At 46.8% G+C, this 19537-nt stretch overlaps 1 protein-coding gene across 2 annotated transcripts; it reads left to right on the top strand.

The window, feature by feature from the left end:
• The first annotated feature begins 10503 nt into the window (after window positions 1-10503).
• Window positions 10504-16526, top strand: DYNLL2 (dynein light chain LC8-type 2). Of its 2 annotated transcripts, none has more exons than XM_002827347.6 (3): window positions 10504-10783; window positions 14192-14332; window positions 16218-16526. In XM_002827347.6, the coding sequence occupies exons 2-3, from the start codon at window positions 14201-14203 to the stop codon at window positions 16353-16355; spliced, it is 270 nt and encodes an 89-aa protein (XP_002827393.2). In that variant the 5' UTR covers window positions 10504-10783; window positions 14192-14200; the 3' UTR covers window positions 16356-16526. The 2 variants fall into 2 exon arrangements, with proteins under 2 accessions (XP_002827393.2, XP_054391633.1); XM_054535658.2 differs by lacking the exon at window positions 10504-10783 and adding an exon at window positions 11761-11850.
• The last annotated feature ends 3011 nt before the right edge of the window (window positions 16527-19537 follow it).

Genomic DNA, 19537 nt, shown 5'->3' with positions numbered 1-19537 from the left:
TTAATGGAACTGTTGTCCTCCCACAGACCCCAAGTAATAGTGTGATCTCTGTTTTCTTTGTCATAGTATTCCAGGGGTAGAGGTGATAGGGGAGACACTAATATAGAGAACCCTGGTATGGAGGAAAACAGACATGTTGAGTTTGAATCCTGCTGCTCAAAGAAACTGTCCTAGTCTGTGTTTCCCTGACTCAAGTAGCTTGTATCAAGAACCACCTTAATAATAGAAAAGCAATAGAAAAAAAAATGAAACTAAAAATTGGTTCTTCGAAGAGATGAACAAAACTGACAAATCTTTAGCTAGACTGACCAAAGCGAGAAAAAGAGAGACAGAGAGAGAGAGAGAGAGAAGGAGAAGGTGAGAAAGACAGACAGACTCAAGTTACTAAAACACTAAAATTAGGAATGAAAGAGGGAACATTATTACCAACCTTAAAGAAATAAAAAGGTGCAGCCATAAAAAAGAACAAGATCATGTCTTTTGCAGGAACATGGATGGTGGCTAACATCCTTAGCAAACTAATGCAGGAACAGAAAACCAAATACTATGTGTTCTCACTTATAAGTGGGAGCTAAATGATGAGAACTTATGAACACAAAAAAGGAAACGACAAACACTGGGGTCTACCTGATGGAGGAGGGTGGGAGGAGGGAGAGGAGCAGAAAAGAGAACTATTGATTACTGAGCTTAATACCTGGGTGATGTAATAATATGTACAACAAACTCCTGTGACACGTGTTTCTCTATGTAACAAACCTTCACATGTATTCCCGAACCTAAAATAAAAATTTAAAAAAAGAAGTAAAAGAGATTTTAAGGAGATACTATGAACAAAGTGGATAGCCTAGATAAAACACACACATTTTTAGAAAGACACAGACTACTAAAACTATCTCAAGAAACAGGTAATCTGAATAGGACAAGAAAAGAGATTGCATTATACTATCTCAAAAACTTCCCACACAGAAAATTCTAGGCCCTGATGGCTTCACTGGTGAATTCTACTAAATGTTTAAAGAATTAAAATCAGTCCTTTATACTCTTTCAAAAATGGAATAGTAACACTTTCCAACTTATTTCATGAGTTCAGTATTACCCAGATACCAAAACCAGAAGGCATCGTAAGAAAACTATCAGCTGGGCACAGTGGCTCATGCCTATAATCCCAGCACTTTGGGAGGCCATGGTGGGTGGTCAGGAGTTCGAGACCGGCCTGGCCAACATGGTGAAACCCTGTCTCTACTAAAAATACAAAAATTAGCTGGGCCTTGTGGCAGGCGCCTGTAATCCCACCTACTCTGAGGCTGAGGCAGGAGAGTTGCTTGAACCTGGGAGGCGGCTGTTGCAGTGAGCCGAGATTGTGCCATTGCACTCCAGCCTGGGCAACATGAGTGAAATTCCATCTCAAAAACAAACAAACGAACAAACAAAAAACTATCAATATCACTTACAAATATAGATGCAAAAATCTTCAACAAAATACTAACAAAATGAACATGGCAACATATAAAAAGGATTATACATCATGACCAAGTGGGATTTATCCTAGGAATGCAAGATTGGCTTAACATTTGAAAATCACTCAATAGGCCAGACGCAGTGGCTCACACCTGTAATCCCAGCACTTTGGGAGGCCAAGGTGGGAGAATAGCTTGAGTCCAGGAGTTCAAGACCAGCCTAAGTGACATAGTGAGATGCTGTCTTTACCAAAAAAAAATTTTTTTTTAATTAGCCACGTGTCATTGCATGTGCCTATGGTCTCAGGTGCTTGGGAAGCTGAGGTGAGAGGATCACTTAATCTTGGGAGGTCAAGTCTGCAGTGAGCCGTGATCACACCACTGGGTGGCACAGTAAGACCCTTTCAAAAAAAGTAAAAACTAAGTAGAAAGAAAAAAGAAAATCTATCAATGTAATACACCATACTAACAATAAAGGACAAAAGCCACATGATCATGTCAATAGATGCAGAACAAGCATTTGACAATTTGATAAAATTTCATGATAAAAACACTCAACAAACTAGGGATGGGAGCGAACTTCCTTAACTTGATAAAAGCACCTACAAATCTCCCACATCTAACATTAATGGTGAAAGACTGAAAGCTTTTCCCCTAAGATTGGGAAGAAGTCAAGGATGACTGCTCTCACTAACCCTACTGAATAATATACTGAAGGTTCTATCTAGGACAATTAGGCAAGAAAAATGAATAAAAGACACCCAGATTTTAAAGGAAGAAGTAAAACTATTATAGATGACATGATTTTGCATATAGAAAATGCTAAGAAACACACACATACACCTTGTTATGAATTAATGAGTGAGCTCAGAAAGGTTGTAGGTTACAAATTATAATGCATATACAAAAATCAATTGTATTTTATATACTAGCAGTGATTACAATCTGAACATGAAATTATGAAAACAATTCAATTAAAAATGGCATCAAAAATAATTACTCAGGTAATATATGTAGTGAAAGATGTGCAAGACATGTACACTGAAAATTAGAACACATTATTAAAAGAAATTAAAGAAGACTTAACTAAATGGAAAGACATCCATGTTCATGGAGTGGAAAACTTCATATTGTTAAGATGGCAATACTCTCCAAATTGATCTACAATTCAACACAATCCCTATCAAAAATCCCAGCTGGATTTTTAACAGAAATTGATAAGCTGGTCCTACCCATCATGTGGAAATGCAAGGGACTCAGAATAGACAACAAATCTTAAAAATTAGAGCAAAGATGGAGGATTCACACTTCCAGATTTCACAATTTACTACTTAGCTACAGTCATGAGGACAGTGTGGTACTGGCATAAAGATAAATATATAGATCAGTGAAATAGAATTGGCAGTTCAGAAACTCTTACATTTATAGACAACTGATTTTTTCTAATGGTGTCAAGACACTTTAGTGGTGAAAAGATAGCCTTTTCAACCATTGATGTGGGACAACTGGGTATCCACATGTAAAACAAATGATGTTGGACTCTACCTCACACCATAGACAAAAGTTAACTCAAAATAGATCACTGACCTAAAAGCAAGAGCTAAAATTCTTAGAAGAAAATGTAGGAGTAAATCTTTGTGATCTTGGGTTAGGCAATAGTTTCTTGGATATGACATCAAAAGCACAAGTGACAAGAGAAAAAACAGACAAATTGGACTTCACCCAAAGTAAAACTTTTGTATTTCCAAGGACACTAGCAAGAAAGTGAAAATACAGGCCCATATAATGGGAGAAAACACTTGCAAAATTAAATCTTTGATGAAAGTCTAGTATCCACAATACACAAAGAACACCATCAACTCAATAATAATAATAATAATAAATCCAATGAAAAATGGGCAAAGAATTTGAATAGACATCTCTCCCCAAAAGATATACAAATGGTCCATAAGCATATGAGAAAAGACGGCCAACATCATTAGCTGTTAAGGAAATGCAAATAAAAACCACAGTGAGATACTGCTTCACAGTCCCTAGGATGACTATAACAAAAAAGGCAAATAATAATGTGTTGGTGAGGATGAGGAGACATTGAAACCCTCCAACACTGCTTGTAGGAATATAAAATGCAGGCACTTTTGAAAACAGTCTGGCCATTCCTCAAAAGGATAGCATAGAGTTAACATAAAACCCAGAAATTCCACACCTAGGTATATTCCCACCCTACCCCTGGCAAAATGAAAGAATATATTCACACAAAATCTTGCCCATGAATGTTCCTAGCAGTATTATGCATAATAGCTAAAAAGTGGAAACAACCCAAATGTCCATCAACTGGTGGATAAACAAAATGTGGTATACCTATACGATGGAATATTACTTGGCCATAAAAAGAATAAAGTACTGATTCATATTATAGCATGGATGAACCTTGAAAATATACTAAGGTAAAATGAGTCAGTCACAATCACAAAAGACCATATATTGTATGATTCCATTTATATGAAATGTCTGGAATAGGCAAATCCACGGAGACAGAAAGTAGACTAGCGGGAATTGGAGGAAATAAGGGAGAGACTGCCAAGGATTTGGGGTTTCTTTTGGGGGTGATGAAGTGTTCTAAAATTAGATAATGAGTGATGGTTGCACAGCTCTGTAAATATACTGAAAACCACTGAATTGTGCTCATTATAAAGATGAATTTTATGATATGTGAATTATATCTCAATTAAGCTGAGGGGTGTGTGTGTGTGTGTGTGTGTGTGTGTGTGTGTGTGTGTGTGTGTAATATTAAGTTGAAATGTAAGGGGGGGCCCTCCATTTTCCTAGTGAGAAGATCCCAAAAAAGTTTTTGTTTTAGTTTTAGAAAGAGTCTTGCTCTGTCACCCAGGCTAGAATGCAGTGACACAGTCTCTGCTCACTGCAACCTCTGCCTCCTGGGTTCAGGCAATTCTCATACCTCAGCCTCCTGAGTAGCTGGCGTTGCAGGCATGTGCCATCACACCTGGCTAATTTTTGTATTTTTAGTAGGGACCGGGTTTTGCCATGTTGTCCAGGCTGGTCTCAAACTTCTGCCCTCAAGTGATCTGCCCACTTCTGTCTTCCCAATAATTTTTTTTGGTCACCTTGAATAAACTACAACATGTCTGACAAGGCAAAGTTTTTCTTCAAAATTATCCTCAAAAAGGAAGGCAAAATTGCACCAGTCTCATTTGGTAGGGCTCCCCACCCCCATTCCCCACTTCACTGTCAGGGACCAATGGTGAAAGACCATAGCGTACATTCTTATGACAGTGGGGACAAGGATGTCCCTCATATGTGACTCTGCCTCCCTCTCTTGAGGCTCTCAAGAGAGTGGACATCAGCGGCTTCTTACTTCTTATAACCACTGGTGGACTTTCCCTCTGTCAGCTCTTCCTTCCTCGATCTCAGAAGGTCTGTCAATCAGGCTTTCTGCCCTCCTCTTTTGTGACCAAAAGGTGGACATGTGACTTCACCAGGAATTTGAGTGGAGAGTGGGGAGACTCCAGGAGAACAGTGGATTTGCCTTACTGGGATGCTCTGAGGCAACTGTTCCCTGGCTGCTGCTCCCTGGAGTCAGGGTGGCTATTCCAGGCCTGTTTGTTTTCCTTCAGGTATTTCTTGCATCTAAGAACACTAACTTGGTCTTTTCAGATATTCAAGGCTAGTCATTTCCATATCATTGTCTTGATTCTCTCTTGATGGCAAAGACAGGGTTTCTCAGGGTTGTCCAGACAATGAAGGAGGAAAACTTTGAAATTATGAGGAGTCATGACCTGAACACCATGACTTCCACTGGGCACCTTCTCTGTAGTTTCTACTTGGTGATCATTTGCTTTAATATTTTAATTGGAGCTCTAAACAATTCATTGAATCTAAACTAGATCAAGTCATGTTGTTTCTTAGGGGAATGCAAAGATGAGCAAAATGATATCCCAACTCTCAAGGAACTCATTTGGTGTGAATTCTGACTGAGTGGATCAGAGAAGGTATCCTTTGTAATGGGGTTATTGAAACAGAGAATCATAGACTTTGGGGCTGCTGGGGACCTTACAGATCAGCCAGTCCTACATCTTTCAGATGAAGAAATCCAGAGTCTGAGAGGTGAAATGACTTGACTAGCAGCTGATTATGGCTTAGGACTTCCTCCTTGACTCTTAGTCCAGAGCTTATCTCACTAGTTCAAGTGGTTGAACTTGGCTGGTTCCTCAGGGAGTTTGGAGACAGGAGGGACAATTTCTTTTTTTTTTTTTTTTGAGACAGAGTGTCACTCCGTCGCCCAGGCTGGAGTGCAGTGGTGCGATCTTGGCTCACTGCAACTTCTGCCTCCTGGGTTCAAGTGATTCTCCTGCCTTAGGCTCCCGAGTAGCTGGCATTACAGGTGCCCACCACCATGCCCAGCTAATTTTTGTATTTTTAGTAGAGACAGGGTTTCAACCATGTTGACCAGGCTGATCTCGATCTCTTGACCTTGTGATCCGCCTGCCTCGGCCTCCCAAAGTGCTGAGTTACAGGAGTGAACCACCGCTCCCAGCCAAGGAGGGACAATATTTAGGGCTTAGTAAATAGTTGCCCAGGGAAATATGTCTTGCAAGGTCACCCAAGAAATCAGCAAAGAATTGAGGTGGATTTCAGCAGTTCTAGTCACATGGGACTTGACAGGGGAGACTGGCACCAGGGTCTGCATTGCAATGGGAGTGTCAATGTGTGTCTTTCCCAACCTTCTACAATTTCCTGGAGATCTTGAAGCAGGTCAATGCTAAAGGGCTAGGCAAAACAACTTCTGTCACCTCCACGGTCTCTTTCCTCTAGATGATCTAGTCAGCTGGAATTGGATTGTCTTTACCTGTAAGGACATTAGTGAAATACCCAGCAGACAGTGTGAGGAGGAAATCAATTGAGAAACCAAGGTTGGACTTTCCCTAGGGCTAACAATGAATTATTTTAGCTGGCAACTTGTTTAGGGCAGGAAGGGCCCAGTGTAAATAGTATATATTGCTGGTTCTTGACAGAGAGAGGCTGGACACTGTTCTTTGGGGTGGAGAAACAGTGTCCTTCCAAGCTGTACTTTTCAGTCATTAATGGGCACAATCAGTTTATAGAATGCTTACAGAGAACTTCCCACGTTTCAGGAACTATGCTGGGTCCTGCAGCCACACATAAGCAAGACGTGATTCTTACCTGAAAGGAACTACAGACAAACATAAGACTGACATATTTAATGGTAAGTGGTCAGTGAAAACTCCTGGATGTTACAGAGCACAGAAGAGGGGTATGCATTCCCTCTGGGGTTCAGGGGCTTGGTAGATGACATCCAAAGGAGTCAGCCAGGAAAAAAGCTCCAAGCCTCACAGGCAAGAGAGCCACATGAGCTCAGTTGTGGAATCTGCGTGTAGGGAAACGACAGGCAGTGGATGGTGTTACTAGAGCAGGAAGAACGAGATGGAAAGTGTGGGGACATAAGGCAGAGAAGCAGGTGTGCACGTGTGGAGGGTAAGTTATGGGAAAGGAGTTAGTCTTTATTCTGAGCAGGAAAGAGGGGCGTGCCTGAGGAGATCTGCATTTTAGATAGATCACAGCAGTGTAGATCTAAGGTAGAGGAGCCAAGAATGGAGACAGAGAACCAACTGGAAGAGATGATGAGTGTCTGACGCAGGGGATTCATAATGAGAAGGAAGGCATGGATTGGAAAAATATCCAAGAGATGAGCAGTGATGGAGACATGGTGGGTGAGGGAGAGACACAAATCTAGGGTTTCTGGCTTGTGCTTGGGTGGATAATGGGGCCATAAACTGAGATAGGAAATACAGGGAAGGGGAACAAGCCTGGGAAAGAGATGTTGGCAATGGCTAACATTTATTAATCACATATATGAACCAGGCACTGTGCCAGGACTTCTTCATGCATTTTCTCTTAACTCCATGAAGTGGATATGATTCTCAATTTATAGATGAGGAAAATGAAATTTGGAAATGTTGAATAGCTTAGCCAAATCTGCACAGCTGGTAGAGTGGTGGAAAAAGGCCAGAATCCATGCATTCTGGCCCACTGCTTTATATGTGTGTATGCGAAGTCTGAAGAGCCTGTGGGTCATCCACAGTGGAGAGGTCCAGGCATTAGGGGGTCATCGGGGCCCAGAACATGGTAAAAACCACGAATGTGGGTGAAATTTCTAAGTTGAGCAGTGAGGGAAGCAAAGCGCCCTGGGGAACCCCGAAGTTAAAGAAGTAGCCAGATGGAAAGGGGTCCACCAAAGAGCCAAAAACAAGTCTGATTTTGATTTTTAAGTCAGAAGACATGACCGTGTTATCTGGGCAATAGGAAACTGGGCAATCACAAACAGTGTAGCTGTATCAAATAAAAACATTCGCCAAGTTAAGCTGACATATTAATTATAACAGTGACTATGTTGCATAGTAATTATCCTGAACAGTAAGCATTTTACACAAATAGCAGTAATCAGTATATCACAAGTTTCCCAAACTGTGTCCTGTGGAATAGTAGTTCCTGGAGATGTTAATAAACGTTTGGATAAAAAAAGGGCTTTGGAGTCAGATAAGTTTAAGAAATACTGGTATAATTTAGATAGAGGGCCAAACTCTGTTTTACACTTTGTCTCCTCTTTTCTCTGTTAGGATGCAGTATAGTATAATGGCTAAGATTGTAGGCAGTGGAAACAATCTGGAGTTGAATCCTGCTACTGACAAATTGGATAATCTTGGGTGAGTTACTGAACTTCTCTAAACTGTAGTTTGCTAATCTATACAGGGTGATAGTCATATATGCACTTCAAAAGGCAGCTCCTGGGATTAAATGGAACGCATTGCATTTAAAACGCTTAGAATAGAGCCTGACATAGAGCAAGGGATTCTTGAGGATTAGTTATTATTATCTATAAACCATACTATTAACATATCTCCCTGTTATTCTACAGTTTAGTCCTTCACACACACACACACACACACACACACACGCAAGAGCACTGATATTCACATTTCCTAAAAGTGAAAACCCTCGGCTCTGACTTCTGTTAGTTGAAGTTCTTTGTGCCCTTGTGTCCACCACACCACAGCCTGGAAATGAGCAAGCTCTTATCCCTACTGTACTTCAGGGAAGGGGACCAGGCAGAGGGAGGATTTATGTCCTGGCAGCATGGCTTTTGAAGGGCCACTGCTAGCTCATAGTAACCCTTGGGAACACTTGAAATAAGTCATCTTCTGGTTGGACACTGGCTTCTACCGTGACACACAGGTTAGCAAGCAGTGCCGGCTATATTTTAGCACCCACTTGCTCCCTTGGTTGGATACTCTTGCGCACTGAATGACCTGTGCAACCATACATGGCAGATCTGACCTTCAGGTCCTGGAAGGGCCTGGAAACTAATGACTGTTGGAGAAAGGGGGTACTAGCTTCTCTTTCTCCAAGCAGTCCAGGCGATTAGCCCCGCACAAGCCCTAAGTGTATAAATCATCCTTCCTCATCTCCCTCCCTTCCTCCCATAGAGGCCACGCCTCCCATTCATGAACACAAAGACTGACATCAGAATACCCTTAGTGTGAGGGGATACCCCAGGCCTTAACTGTTCTCTGAAATCCCCCAACTGAGGTTGTTAGAGGACAGAACTGTGGAAAGCAGTAACCAGAGGGAATGATTTTTCCAGGTTTCCCCTGACACATAACGAACACTAACTTTTGATGCTTCAAACCAGAGCAGGCCAGGGCCAGGGCAAGTCTGACTTCTTGACCATGGTTTGGAGAGGCGAAGGGAAAAAGATGGGAGTGGGAGCTATCCCTGGCAGCTTCTTAATCCCTACTGTATGGCCAAAATGCTTGGTTCCCAATAAAGGCTCGTCAGCCCTTGAGGTAGACACTCCTGTATAAAACAGACCAGAAAGAAAACCGCAGGCCTGAGGATCTTTCCTGGGGGTGGGGTGGAGTTAGGGCAGGCAGGATCCCAACGCGCAAGTTCACACTCACCCCCCAGAAGTCTCCTGAGCCTCCAGAGGGGCTGCTGCCTGGGTGCACCGCTTTTCAGCTAGAAGCGAGTCAAGCCTGACCTGCGGGATCTGGCAGGGCTCTCTGTACTTGGATTCTCTCCTTTATAAAGTGAGAGGTGTGGATGGGTGGTTTTTGAAGGCTCCTCACAGCTCTGACAGGCACCACCTCTAGGGGCTTCTATTCACTCTCCTCCAACCTTGTCTACCTGGACAGGCAGGGACAGACGACAAGAAATCGCTCACTCTCACCCCCATCCCAGGACCCCAAGGCCATAAATGTGCAAGGACAGCAGAGGCCTGCGTACCAAAGACACACCCCCATCAATTTTGCTTCGGCTCTGTCTCCATTGCTCTTGTAGACAAATACCGGCTCTGTCTCCATTGCTCTTGTAGACAAATACCGGCTGGGGGCCCAGCTGGGAGTTTAGGTCCTTCAGCCTCAAAGAACAAAGGAGGAAGAGGGGACCTTCCCGGAAGGTGAGGGGAGGGAGTCCTGGGGCTCCTATGCCTCTCCCTCTCCATAGGGCTGGCTGTCCCTCTCTTTCTCACAGATACGGGAGGAGGGAGTGTCCTGTCTTTTCCTCTGAGGCTGGTGACTTCATCTCCTCCCCTCTCTAAGGTTGGGGTCTCTACCTCAGCCCCATCTGTTCCCTGGGTCTGAAATCTCCATCCCCCTCTCCCTTATTTCTCCTTGGGACTGGGGGTCTCCACACCCCTCCCTCTCCTCCTCTCTCAGAACCACGTCTCTTTATTGCTTTTCAGGCCTGGCCTCTCCAGCCCCGGGCGGAGGGGTCCGCATTCCTCTCCTTTCTTAAGGCCACGGCTCCCTCCCCCACCCGCTCCAGCTCCTCCTCCCCACCCCCTCCCTCCGCCCCGAGGCATTGTGGGAGGAAACAAGATGTGGGGCGAGAGCGGCGCGGGGAGAAGCCCGCAGTGCGGGGCCGGGCGGGCGCAGCCAATGGGGAGCGCGGACGGCGGCGCGCGCGGCGGGGGGGCGGGGGCGGGGCGCTATTTCAGCGGGGGCCGCGCGTCGGCCGCGCTCAGCGGCAGAGCGGAGCGGAGCTGTGAGGCGCCAGCGCGGAGCCGGCGGGCGGGCGGCGCGAGGCGGAGCGCGGGCGGCCGGCGAAACTCCAAGGGCGGACCGCGGCAGGGAGCGATCGGCCTCGGGCTGCGGGAGCCGGAGACCGCAGCGGCGGCGGCGGCGGCTGCTGCAGCTGCAGGAAGAGCCCAGGGGACACCGCCCCTGCCTGTGCTCTGCCTCGGGCCATCGCTGCTCCCCAGGGCCCCGTGCGGACTCGCCTCCGTGAAGGTGAGCGGTGGGTGGGGGCGTCCCCCGGGTGGCGGGCCTGTGCCCGTCGCGTGCGACTCCACACGACCCGGTCCTCGCCGCGGTGGCCCTGCGGCCTCCTTAGCCGGCTCCAAGGCCTGGAACAGGGCTGGCCCCGCAGTCGTTTGCGTTGACGGTCCGGGCAGCGCTGCGCGCCCCCGCCGCCCCTCCCTCTCGGCGCAGCCCCGGCTGCGCCACCCTTTGCCCCGGCCACCCTCGTGGCGCTGCTGGAGGCCCGGGCTGCGGAGCTTCCGCTGCCCCCGCCCCCCGGGAGTCTCTCTGCGCTGCGTGGAGGCCCCTGATGTCAGGGGCCGGGGAAGAGGGGGTGGAGAGGGCTCGGGCGTGACGCGGCTCCTCCTGCCGCCACCGCCACCCTCTGGGGCGTCCTTCCTGCAGCGAGGACGCCCAGTCACTCCGGCGCTGTTCCAGGCCGGGTGGGGGAGGGCGGCCGACCGGCCGGGGCGGGAGGTGAGGGGAAAGGAGGATGCTTCCTCGTTCCCCAGGTGCTGCCCTTCGGGACCGCAGCGCTCTGGAGGATGGGATAGTGGAGGGATACGGCCCCCTTGGGGAGCCCGAAGAGGGAAGTAGAAGTGTGTGTGTATTGGCGGGTGGGGATGGTGGTCCGTGTCATTCGGAGATTTAGCCTTTTTTTTTTTGGTTGCAAAACCAGGAATAGAGGATGGGAGCTGTCCTGGGGTGCCCTTTGCGCTTTTCACAGGAGCCCTGGCTCGTGACTGAGGCGGCTGGCCTGGGGCCCTCTGGCCATCGTCCTCCTATCTGGAGGCCCAGGTCCCTTGCTTTTTCCCAAGGAGGGAGGGGCTAGGCTGGACACCTTCCTGTGCTTTGCTCACCGGCACCTTGGACAGGGGTGGTAGGGGTTGGGCTTCACCTCTCTCAGATGCCTGGGGGGCCAGGGGTGAAGAATCGTGCCATTGTAGTCATAAGACCAATATTATGTAACCGCAGGCTCTTTCCTGGAGAGTAAGGTGGCTTTTAATTACTGTAACAAAGTTGCTTCTTTGGACTTTGGGAATGAGGCAGTGGAGCAGGTGAGCTTGCAGGCAAAATGGTGCCAATTTCATTCTTTCACTTTGCTGTCATAACCAGGCCCCACCCCCACCCCTGGGTTTGTAAACAGTGCCCCCTTCTGAGTGGTAACCTGGAATAGGCCACCAGGTGACACTAGTTTTTCTTCACTTATACAGAGCCTTAAAATATAAGAACCTTTCTCCCCGTGCTGCTGTTGTACCTTTGCTCAGACCCACTGCGTTTGCCCCATTTATCTCATTTCAACCATTAGTATTTAAAATGAAGGTGTTGATTTGCCCAAGGTCACGTAACTAGTCATTCCTTGAACAGGGTTCTTCGAATCTTTCCTCAGCACCACATGGTGCTCACAGACTCCAGTTGAGGCTCTGACTTTTCCTCTCCAGAATGTGAGGGCAGAGGGTGCTGGTCTACTACCTCTTTGCTCTGCCAGTTTCTGCCGAAGTGGAACCAGCCCTGCTTAGTTTGACAGTGCTATCTAGATGAAGGGGCCTTGGATGCGGTCAAGGGCTGCCTGGCTGGCAGCTGGCATGTGTGCATTCTCTGCATGTGGTGCAGGCTGAAATGGTGGTGGTGAGTTCTGTTTTCCCTTTCAGCCATCTAGCCCACAGGCTAATGTGAACTCAGAGATCAAGGTGGCCTGGAATGATACCAAGGATATGTCCTTGAGCAGGCAGTCTCCTGTGTAGCCTTGTATCAGATAGAGCTGGAATGACAGCATCTCTTGTCCATTGGGCTGGGCCACAGAGGGGTGCTTTTAGGGGTGGGATGATGGGGTAGATTGTTACTGCTCCATGTGTTGGGACTGTGGTCAAGGACAAAGGACTCATCCCCTCTGTTCCTGCATAGTACCTCACATGTTGCCCCCTGTCAGGCAGGTCCTGAGATTCCGCTCGTCCCAAGAAGGGTCCATGCAGGGTCTGCCTGGAAACTGTGGTTGCTAGGGGATGAATGGCATGGCCCTGATAGCAGGGATATGAAACAAGGCTATTAAAATAGTAATTCTTTACCTTTCTTAGGCACCTTTTTAAAATGCTTTATCTCCAGGTTTTTCCCAAGCCTCTGTTTTTTTTAGGGGAAGGCTTCAGCATTCCTTTGAGGAAAATAAGATATTGTCCCCTAACATAATACCTTTCACATCACCTAATAGGTCAATACTTTTTGAATGAATGAATAAGTTTGACATGAGGAAGCAACGCACCAAAGAGATGACAAATCAGTGTTGAAGCTGGGTCCAAAATCTAGGGCTTTCAAAAATTATATTGAACTTTAAAGAATGAACATTGTACTGAGGAGAGTGGGGAAGCAGAGGGGAGGATGGGACAGAGAGAGACATGTCCTGTGTGACCGACCAGCCAAGTCTGAGGTTGCCTTCCCACTCTCTCTACCTCTTAGGGGCATCTCAGCCTGGAGTACTTGAGAGAAGGCATAATTATCATTATCTCTGCCCCACTGGGCATTGGTGGCCTGGAATATACCCTACCCCTTTTTGTATAGGGCAGGGGTTGGCAGCATTTTTCTGTGAAGAGCCAGATAGGAAATATTTTTGGCTTTGCAGGCCAAATAGTCTCTTGGAACTACTCAACTCTGTCATCGTAGCTTGTTCCTGCAATACTTTATTTTACAAAAACAGGTGGTAGGCTGGATCTGGCTGATGGACAGTCCCTTGTAGACTGTCCTTGTCTGCAGATGCTCTCATATAACTTTAGTTAATCCTTACAACAACTCGCGATAGAGAGCTATCCTCATCTGCTAAAATGAAAATAATCAAATGAGGAAGGCCAAGTGACTTGTCTAAGACCACAAGAGATAAACTCAGGACCAGGAGTCAGGCCTGCTGAGTCCTAGTCCAGCTTCTTTCTGCTATGATGCTAGTGATGTAATGAGTGGTCATTAAATCAGAGACTTAATTCTGTTCAAATGTTAGGACACCTAGTTTATTCTCAGGACAACCCTTAGTCCCCATTTTACAGATAATGACATAAAAACACAAGGATTAAGTAACTTGCCCAACGACACAGCTAGTAGATGATATACTGTAATATAATCTTGACTATTGGTGCTCTTCAGAATATCGGAAGTAAATTTTAGAGTTGGAAAATCTCATTTTACCTATGATAAAAACTGATGATTTATTATGTCCTATTGGCCCTATATTTCCCAGGGTGGGAACAATGTCTCTGCCAAAGATTAGGGGCTCCCTCTCCTAATGCTTCACATCTGTGTTTTCTGTTGCCCTCACCTTCTATACTCCTCTCTTGCACTGAGACCCCACACCCAGCAGCTAATGTTCACTGCCCAGAGCAAGGAGTTGTCAGCCTTACCTCTCTGCTCCTTCTGTAGTGTCACACCATGTCTGACCGGAAGGCAGTGATCAAGAACGCAGACATGTCTGAGGACATGCAACAGGATGCCGTTGACTGCGCCACGCAGGCCATGGAGAAGTACAATATAGAGAAGGACATTGCTGCCTATATCAAGAAGGTGTGCTGGGAGAGCTGGGACTGATGGCCAGGGGTGGGGATTGACAGCTGAGCTAACCTCCAGGGAGATCTGGAGCTGGGGACATAAGAAAGCCAGTATATCCTGTGCAAACAAAACCCTAGGAACTTGCAAAGCAGACAAACTAGCGAGTGATTCCGAATTGCCCAAGCATTCACCTTAGGAGTTGTTAATAGCTCTGCCAGGTGTGTGTGTGTGTATGTTTACTTTTAGAGATAATTATGCTACTGCAAGGCATTGGGGAAGGATAAGATTATGCGGAGAAACTTCAGAATTAAATATTTCTGGCCCAGTTCAGAACTATTCAAAATTAAAATCTAGGATATTTGAAAGAGTAAGATGTACAAATTTTCAGGGAACTACATCATTTGAAGTGGATATGCCTGTAATAATCCTCATCATGTAGGAGGTTTCCTTTTCTTTTCCTTAAAAAGGACTCAGGTACTACATCACCCCTTTCTCTCTACATTCTTAAGAAAAGGGTGGGCTCAAATATATAATTTTTAAGAAATGGATGAGCAATAATGGGGCCATAGGTTTGGTCCCTGAAAAATTCCTGAGTGAATTCGTCACTGGATATGGTTAACATGGTGAGGAAGCAGCTGTGCCAAAAGTAAGAAAAGGGGTACTGGGGCCCCCTGATTCCCAGTCAGGATCCATATCCATTGGAGGCATAGTCCCAGCATTTGATATTCTAAGCTCTGGCATCCCAAGAACATGTGTAAGAATGGTAGCAGTCTGGTCCATTGAAGTGGTAGGGTCTCTTTGAGTTTTACAGAACTGTGTTTTCCTACCCAAATGGGTGGAATGAAAAGAAGAACTCCTAGAGTCCTGAGAGACTTTTTTGGGTGTGGAGCCAAGGGTTGCAGAGCTATTTGAGAGCCCACTTTCTCGCTGTCCTGTACTCTGAGAGCCAGAAGAATCCCCAGATTTTCTGGCCCAGTGCTCTTTTTTTGCTGATAGAGAAATGAGAACCAGGGAAGTGACTGGCTCTCCTGTATTACACATAGTCTTGAGCTGGGTTTAGTTTTTACTCCTAGTACTTGGAGAGTTGTGTGGCATCGGGGCTGTGACGAGGCCAGGCAAGTTGTATGTTGAGCATATTGAGGGATAGAACCCCAGAGTTGGCAGCATTGGTGGGCCCATGGTGGAGGGCTGCTGCCCTTTCATGGCCACGGCAGGATGCTTCTAGAACTGAGTCTGCAGGCTGAGCCACAAGGTAGTAGGGAGCTGATTAGCTCTAAAGATTTCCTGTGGTTTTGATGCTGAACTTGTGCCCCTTAGGGAATTGCCTTGATCTCATGGTGGAGGTCCTTGTTCTGGTACATACAGCCCACACAGTGCATGGCACATGGGAATGCCTTTAATGTTGTCTTATATAGTACTGCCTCCTGGTACTCTTGTTTGCTCTAATGCCTTGGTGTTTAGCATTTGGAAATGCTGGTTTAGTAATGTGTGAGGCAGAGGGTAGTGGCTCCCCATTTGTGTCATGCTGTTTGACAAATGGTCCTTTATTCCACTGGCCTCTTGATTCCCTTGCTGAAGAATCCCAGGGTGGGCTAGGGGTGGCGTGAGGGGGTGGGGTAGCTAGAGGGAGGAGAGATGATCAGGGTGTAGAGTGCTGGAGGCTCAGGGGAGATAAATAATGGAGGCTTTGTGGTGTTCCATTATTAATGAGGTGAAGAGTGTCCTGGCCAGCTTTAAAACCTGAGCTTTTGAGGTTCGGGGAGCTGAGGCTGAGGGATGGGGTGGGGGTGATAACAACCAAATGTGTCGGTGCTGGAGTTGCAGGGAGAGACTCCCATTCTAATTTCCCTTTCTCCAGCTACCCTAATTACCTTTCTTCTCTACCTTTGTTCTTTTTTAGGAATTTGACAAGAAATATAACCCTACCTGGCATTGTATCGTGGGCCGAAATTTTGGCAGCTACGTCACACACGAGACAAAGCACTTCATCTATTTTTACTTGGGTCAAGTTGCAATCCTCCTCTTCAAGTCAGGCTAGGTGGCCGTGGTGAAGGTGTCAGTGGCGGCGGCAGCGATGGCAAGCAGGCGGCGTTGCTGGGACTGTTTTGCACTGGGGCCAGCATCAGGATGTCCTCTCCAATGGCTGTGCTACTGCATGGACTGTATACTCGATTTCATGTGTATGTCGCAGTAAACAAAACCAAACCTCTTTCTGTTTAGTTGCCTGGGGGAAGAAGGCTGCTTTATGTTTATTTTTCAAGACTTTAAAAATATTTTTTGGTTGTATTGCACTAGGAAATCTCTCCCACCTCTCCCTTTTCTCTTTCTTTCCCTATACAAAATAAAAGGCCCTCCACAAAGACTAGGCGGCTGAAAGACTAGGAGGGCTGAGGAAAAGAAATAGGTCTCTGGAGGTGGAACTAAAACTGTGCAGCTGCCTCTTCCTGGCGGTGGATGCTGCTTTGGGAGGGCCAGGGAGGCTGCAGGGGGACAGTGTTGGGATTGTCAAGGAAAAAGGGATAGGAAGGAAGGTGGAGGGATTGATCTAGTACCAGGGAGAATATTCCACTGAACTGTGATTCTATGGCTTGGGGCGGAGGGTGGGGTGGGGATGCCTTCTTTAGGGGCCCTGAGATGTGTTTGTCTGTGGTGTGTGGGAGTGGGGAGCAGATTTGTCTTGCTGTCTTTGTCAGAATTTCTAAGTAAGGGCTGTGTCTTTGTGGATTACCTTCTTTTGTTCTTCCTGCCAGAGATCATGACAGGAGGATGCTGGGGTAGGATTAGCTTGAATCTTTTTTTTTCTTTACATTCTTCTCCTGTCTGCTCCCTGCTTAGCCCTCAGTTTTCTCATTCCTCTGGAGTTCTCTTAGAGCAGCCCCTGTTGTTAGTTGGCTGGCAAGGGAATTTCTGGTGACTGTAGTTCCTTAGTTAGGTCTTAGCAATCAAACCAAATTGATGTCTCCCTTGACTCTTCTGTGTATATGTGTGTATATGTGTGTATATGTGTGTGTGGGGTTTGGGGTAGAAGGGAGGGAGGGGGCAGGACAGTGTGGAATCTCTAGGGTGTATGGGTAGGTAGGGGGCACAATTAGTTCTAAGTGGGCCTTTATGTCAAAAGCCTCTGGGGATATCTGTTTTGAAAATAAAGATAGGTGTCCCCTCCTTGCTGTCATCTAGCCCAGACACTGCTTGCTCTCTGGCTGTCTGCTCCCTGGGAAGGCTTTAGGAGGACCACCCAGGACAGGATGACCATGCTGCCATCTGCTCTGGAGCTGGGTCTCAGTGCAGAGGGACAGTGACTGTGGATGGTTGCAGTCCCTGGTGGGAGGTGAGGATAGAAGTGATAAAGAGCTAAGAGGAGCTTCTAGGATCCTTGGAGGAGGTCAGTCTTGCAGTGGTGAAGCCAGGACATAGGAGATGGAGCAGGGCTGTGAGAGGAGGAGATTCTAGGAGGATGCAGGGGAAATCTTGTCTGTTAATGAAATAGGAGTGGGGTGGGGTTTGGGGTGGGGTGGTCATTGCCGTTTGAGCTGCTGATTTTCATGAGTCGCCTTCAAAACTCTCATGTAGGGTTGACAATGTGGGGGGTGGGGGATCCAGCTTATTCTTTTATTTTCAAGTCCATTCTTGGGGCTGGTGGGGAGGCAGGAGAATACCCCTCCCTAAGCCCTTAGAGTGTGCCGAGCTTGCTTTGTGATGTTGGCAGGGGAGGGGGGACCTGGGTGGTGACTGAGTTCCCTTTATCAAACCCTTCAATGGGCACAAAATTGAGTGCTTGATTTTAGGTTTTATTTTTTTATGAATGTCCAAATCTGTGTTTCCCCCTGCCCTCCCAGACTGTGTGACCAGTTGAAAGTGTCTGGTTTGTGTTCATCTCTCCCTCATTTCTGAAGCAGGGCCTGAGACCCTGCCACATCTCCTATGCTCTGCATCCACGCCTCTTTTGGACATTAAAGGTTGATTGATGCACCTCTGTGCTGTTTGGGTCTCTTTGGGGATGAGGGGTTGGCCTGGTGGCAGTGGTGCCACACAGTGGGTGAGGGTGGAGAGTCTCCAGGGTGGAATAGAATGGGGACTGAAGAGAAGACCAGGCAGTAGATACTGATTGGCCTGTAGCAGCACTTACTTGTGCCTAGGCTTGTGCCCCTTAAGTAGAGGAAAACTAACCAGCAGCACTTACCCTTAAGGGCTCCTGGGTTCTGCCTTCCTTGGTGGTGATGGCCAGGTGAATCATATTTTGTGTCTTTGGGATAGTAGCTGCTACCTTCCCAGCTGCCGTCATGGACCTGCCTGAGCTTTGCTGCTTCAACTTTTGCCCAAAGCTCTTATCTTTCATACTCCTCCCTTCTCGGCTTCCCTGAACCTAGAGACTATTTAGCAAAGGGTCTGGCCACTCAGAAATGGAAAGCTGGGGATATTTAGAAAGATGGAGCCTCTTTTGGTGGAACCTAAGTGATTCTCTGAATCCTCTGTTGCCCAGACACACAACTTGAGAAATCAGCAGTGCCAAGACTTCTGAGAGTGTCTGCCCACCCCTGACTCCACCGTCCTGTGACTGCAATTCTCATGGAGGTGTTAGGGAGCCAGAGGTGCTTTGCCTTCTTTGTGTTACTATTTATTTACTCAAAAGTATTTAAGAGTTTCTTGTATGCTTGGGCCTAGGATGCCGTTCACAGAGGAGAATGAGACAGGCAAGTTCTTCTAGGCTTCTGTGACATACACATTCTTATGTGTAGAGCAGACATACACACACTGATCAACTTTTTCCAATAGTGATAAATGTGTTATCAAGGAAGTGAACTGGGCAATGAGCTATTGAGTGTTGGAGGTAGGTAGATAGGGTTCCTCCAGTTAGGAAGGTGGTTGGCTGATCTTGGGGAGAAGTTCTACCTCTGGGGCAGTGAGGTCCTAAGGGATTAAGATGAGAGACTCTAGAGCCCCAACTTCTGTTACTGCTTTAGCTGTTGTGAGTAATTTGACAGACCTGGAGCTTTGGGAGGGAGAGTGAGGCCACAGTTCACATTTCATCAGGGATGAGTGCCTCCAGGGCCAAAGCTCATCTACTTTCCTCCCTGATGAAAGAGGCAGTCCAGGTGGCATCTGTGAACAACACATTCCTGCACAGGTAGGTGCACAGTGCTCATCTGGAAGGCTAATCCTGCAGGGCTTCCTGGAGGAGATGAGCCTCCACTCTTTGGGGCCCAGGATGGGAAAGTATGT

This window comes from Pongo abelii, chromosome 19 (assembly GCF_028885655.2).
Source record: "Pongo abelii isolate AG06213 chromosome 19, NHGRI_mPonAbe1-v2.0_pri, whole genome shotgun sequence".
Classification (NCBI taxonomy): Eukaryota; Metazoa; Chordata; class Mammalia; order Primates; family Hominidae; genus Pongo; species Pongo abelii.
This window is presented reverse-complemented; position numbering and strand designations above follow the sequence as displayed.